The sequence below is a fragment of the Vulpes lagopus genome, chromosome 3 (genome assembly GCF_018345385.1).
Source record: "Vulpes lagopus strain Blue_001 chromosome 3, ASM1834538v1, whole genome shotgun sequence".
Classification (NCBI taxonomy): domain Eukaryota; kingdom Metazoa; phylum Chordata; class Mammalia; order Carnivora; family Canidae; genus Vulpes; species Vulpes lagopus.
The window spans coordinates 133,355,550-133,360,137 of record NC_054826.1 but is presented as its reverse complement, the minus strand read 5'-3'; the positions used below and the strand labels follow the sequence as shown (position 1 = coordinate 133,360,137).

The 4,588-nt window shown below is 54.1% G+C and overlaps 1 protein-coding gene across 1 annotated transcript; it reads left to right on the top strand.

Moving 5' to 3' along the window:
- Window positions 1-1,107: 1,107 nt before the first annotated feature.
- On the top strand, window positions 1,108-3,871 carry PRMT6 (protein arginine methyltransferase 6). Its single transcript, XM_041749711.1, has one exon. It carries the CDS (start codon window positions 1,124-1,126, stop codon window positions 2,249-2,251), a length of 1,128 nt encoding a protein of 375 aa, XP_041605645.1. The 5' UTR covers window positions 1,108-1,123; the 3' UTR covers window positions 2,252-3,871.
- The last annotated feature ends 717 nt before the right edge of the window (window positions 3,872-4,588 follow it).

The window sequence follows — 4,588 nt, the reverse complement described above, 5'->3', positions numbered from 1 at the left end:
GACTGTGCTGAGGAGCAAGAAGAGAGCCCTCGAAGTACAGCTGAGGGTGTCGGGTCAATAAACGAGAGATTAATAGGGGGAAGAAAGGGGTGAAGGAACTTTAGTCCCCAGATACGGAACAGGCCCGTCGGTTAAATGGACATAATCCGAGACTACGAGAAAATAAAGTCAGTTTTTTTCAATGTCTTTTTTTTTTTTTTTTTTTAAAGCTGGGAGAGAATTTTATTCGCACAGTGCTGGGAACAGACACTCCCCGGACACCGCCCATACTTCAAAGTGTATTTTATTTGTATCGTGAACAACAGGGAGGGAAGAAATGAACCCCTGACAGTTGATGAAAGGGAAACAGAAGAGGAAAAATACCTCGTCCACGCAAGCGATCACGCGGGGAACAGGGCTGCCGTGGGGAAGCAACCGCGAGGGGCTCCGCGGCCCAGCGCCGCCTTCGGCCCGGGCGCGACCCCGAGTCCCGGGTCGAGCCCCGCGTGGGGCTCCCGCTGCGGCCTGCCGCTCCCTCTGCCGGGTCTCTCGCGAGTGGATAAACAGGGTCTTTAAAAAAGAAAAACCAAACAAGGCAGGAAGGGCTGAGCCGTGGAGTCCCAGCGGCGCCCGCCCCGTCACCTCGCGTCCCCGTCACCTCGCGTCCCCGCTGCGGCCTGAGGGAGCGGCGGCGTCGCCCGGCGGGGCGCGACCCGACTGCAGGGGGCTGCCGCCGCCTGGGGCTGGTCGCGGGGGCGCGCTCCTCGGCCGGCCCCGCCGCCCTTCCGTGGCCCGGGGTCTCCCCGCGGCCCAGGGCCGGTTCCCACCCGCAGGGCTTTCTCCGTGGCGCTCACACCGTGCGCACCGCCCCTCACCTCGGGGCGCGGCGGGAGCGGGCGGAGGCAGAGGGCAACGGAGGGGCTGAGGGAGAGGCTCGCGGAACTCGGGCGCGCGGCGCCGACGCGACCCCCCAGGCTCCGCGGCGCGGCGGGGGCCGCGAGGCTGCCAGCGCGGGGCCGCCCTCTGGACTTCTCCCCCGGAAGTGGGCGGTGCCAGCCGGCACTACAAGTCCCAGAAGCCCCCGCTGCCCGGAGCCCGCGCGGAGCCGCGCAAGGGTCGCCGGGAGTCAGCCGGGGCCGCCAAGATGTCGCAGCCCAAGAAAAGAAAGCTTGAGTCGGGGGGCGGCGGCGGAGGAGGGGAGGGAAGTGAGGAGGAAGATGGCGGAGCGCCGGAGGCGGCCCCGCTGCGACCCCGGAGGGCGCGGCGGGAGCGGGACCAGCTGTACTACGAGTGCTACGCGGACATCTCGGTGCACGAGGAGATGATCGCGGACCGCGTCCGCACCGACGCCTACCGCCTGGGCATCCTGCGGAACTGGGCCGGGCTGCGGGGCAAGACGGTGCTGGACGTGGGCGCGGGCACCGGCATCCTCAGCCTCTTCTGCGTGCAGGCGGGCGCCCGGCGCGTGTACGCCGTGGAGGCCAGCGCCATCTGGCAGCAGGCCCGCGACGTGGTGCGGCTCAACGGGCTGGAGGACCGCGTGCACGTGCTGCCGGGGCCGGTGGAGACGGTGGAGCTGCCCGAGCAGGTGGACGCCATCGTGAGCGAGTGGATGGGCTACGGGCTCCTGCACGAGTCCATGCTGCGCTCCGTGCTGCACGCGCGGGCCCGCTGGCTCAAGGAGGGCGGCCTGCTGCTGCCGGCGTCCGCCGAGCTCTTCGTGGCGCCCGTCAGCGACCAGATGCTGGAGCTGCGCCTGGGCTTCTGGAGCCAGGTGAAGCAGCTCTACGGCGTGGACATGAGCTGCCTGGAGAGCTTCGCCACGCGCTGCCTCATGGGCCACTCGGAGATCGTGGTGCAGGGCCTGTCCGGGGAGGACGTGCTGGCGCGGCCGCACTGCTTCGCGCGGCTGGAGCTGGCCCGCAGCGGCCTGGAGCAGGAGCTGGAGGCCGGCGTGGGCGGCCGCTTCCGCTTCAGCTGCTACGGCTCGGCGCCCATGCACGGCTTCGCCGTCTGGTTCCAGGTGACCTTCCCCGGCGGGGACGCGGAGAAGCCCCTGGTGCTGTCCACCTCGCCCTTCCACCCGGTCACGCACTGGAAGCAAGCGCTGCTCTACCTGAACGAGCCGGTGCCGGTGGAGCAGGACACGGACATTTCCGGAGAGATCACGCTGCTGCCCTCCCGGGACAACCACCGCCTCCTGCGCGTGCTGCTGCGCTACAAAGTGGGCGACCAGGAGGAAAAGACCAAAGACTTTGCCATGGAGGACTGAGCGCGGCCTCCTACTCCTCCGCCCCCCCCCCTCGGCGGCCCGGCCCGCGGGGCGGGGGAGCAGGGGGCCGGGGCCGCTGCGGAGCCCGGTGCGCAGGTGGGCGCAGCGCCTCCCCGCGCCCTCCCCGCGCCCGGTTCCCGGGAGGCAGGCCGACTGGAGTCTCCTCTTCCCAGGAGGTTCTCCCGGCGATATTTATTTAAAAAGTGAACCCCGAGGCCCCCAACGATGGAAACAGCTTGTTTATTACTGGGCCTCAAAAAGCATGTGGTACCAAGCACTTGTATTTCTGTTTCTTTTGTTTCGCGGGAAGGAAGCCAAACACAGAGGAAGGCTCCGTGCACATCCCTGAGGTCTCCCACCCAAACCTGAAGCCAGGGAGAAGGCTAACGGGGTTTACCTAGACTCCATAAATTTCCACTATGACTTAAATATTATCTCTCCAGAGCCATATTCTTTCATTCTCGAAATTCCCTCCTTTCCTAGGTGCCTCTAGGCTTCAGTGCTTCTTCCTCCTTGTTTTTTTAAATAAACTTTTGCTTCTGGTAATGAGAGGGAGGAGAGTGAGGAAGCAGTTTGAATTATCCTGTTCTTACACTTAACTACTTCCATAGGGTGCTAAAGTCGAACACATTTCTCCTTTTTGAGTAAAATAGGCCATATATAATTGTGCAGCATACCCCCCCAACATCAACAAGGTACATTTAGGAGAGAAACATCTGAAAGACAGTGAAGTAGTATGGGTTTTTTTTATTCTTGATTTTACTATTAAAATTTAACCAAGGCAGTGTTTCGTGTATGTTACATAATAAAGTTTTGTGTGACTTTTATTAAACCAGTTGGCAGAAGGCTTTCTGAACCTGACCCAAGGGGTTTGTTCATCATATTGGGTAAATTCTTTAGGCTCTTTAAATTAAGGAAAATCTTTTCCCAGCTAGAGAAATGCACTCACTTAAACTCTCATCACTTGGGGAGATCATGTGATCTGGCCTACTTACATCAATTGCAATTTCCTTTTTTAGTGTTGTTGAGTTGTTTTTTTTTTTTTCTTTTTAGCTCAGCCAAATGTGAAAGTTGTGAATTTCGGAAAATCATTTGTAATGAAGTGTGAGTCATGTTATCAAATTTATTTCACGGATGTTTCCCTCCTTATCCCTGTGGCAAATAAAACATTGGCATTCTATTTTTATAGATGAAGTAAAAAGTCTTGTGTACTGCGACTTAATAATGCTTTTGCCTTCTTAATATCGTCAGTTCTTAAGTGTTACAACTCTTTCGGAATATAGCTTCAGGGTAGTTTATGCTTAATGTATGTTTTTTCTTCATACTGGTGGCTTTTGTATGCTGATAGAAAACAGGTGTGAGAAGTGGTCTTTGAAGTAATTCAGCATAGTTTTGTTTATTGTAAATGAGTTTTCTCCTTTATTCATCGCATATTAAAGTACTGAAGTATTATAACCAATTTGCTAAAATGTGGTGTTAACACATGAGATCTTCCATTAGGAGGGGAAACATACAAAATCAATGACTTGACGAGATCCAAGCAATGACAGTGATAGTTGTCACCATTTTGATAGTTAACAGTCTGTGTAAATGGTGCATAGTAAAGTAGGCCTGATTTAAGCTGGAGGTATGAAATAAGTCCTTTTTATTTTTTAGAGTCAACTATATAAGATGAACGTTTATTTAGAATACTAATGCATGATTTTGGGTAGATTTCTGATACTTTTTTTGACTTCCTATAACAATCCATTTGCTATGTGGGCAAACAAAAACATTCTGAATTCCAGTTTTTGAAATCCCTTTTATAAATGTGCAGATACTATGGAGTTCTCATCACCAGTATAAGCATGTAAAGAGAACACCAGTTAAAACCCAGTAATTATAGAAGCAAAAAGTTGGTATTTCATAATGAGGCAAGTAAGCTTTAATATCCTTGTTAGTGTTTCCCAAAAGAAAAATGAATTCTCATAAAAATATAGCTATAAGAGCAATTAGTCAAGAGGCACCATAGCATATCGTTAAAAGCCAGACAGATCCTGGTGGAGCCTAGGCTTCACCACTGGAACCGTGTGACCTTGGGCAAAATACTTAACCTCTGTTTGTCTCCAGTGCTCTCGTGCAAAGGGTTTAACGATCACACCTGCTCCATAGAAATGTGATACGTGTGATACGGGGAATAGAGTAAATACATGTAGTTGATACACACAAGCACATAGTGCCTGGTACACAGTAAGATCTCAGTGATTCCTAGCTGTTGTAATTACAGAAAACTGCAAACCTGAAGCATTTGGACATGTGTAAAATGTGCTACGGAATAAATATTCAACATGTTGATTT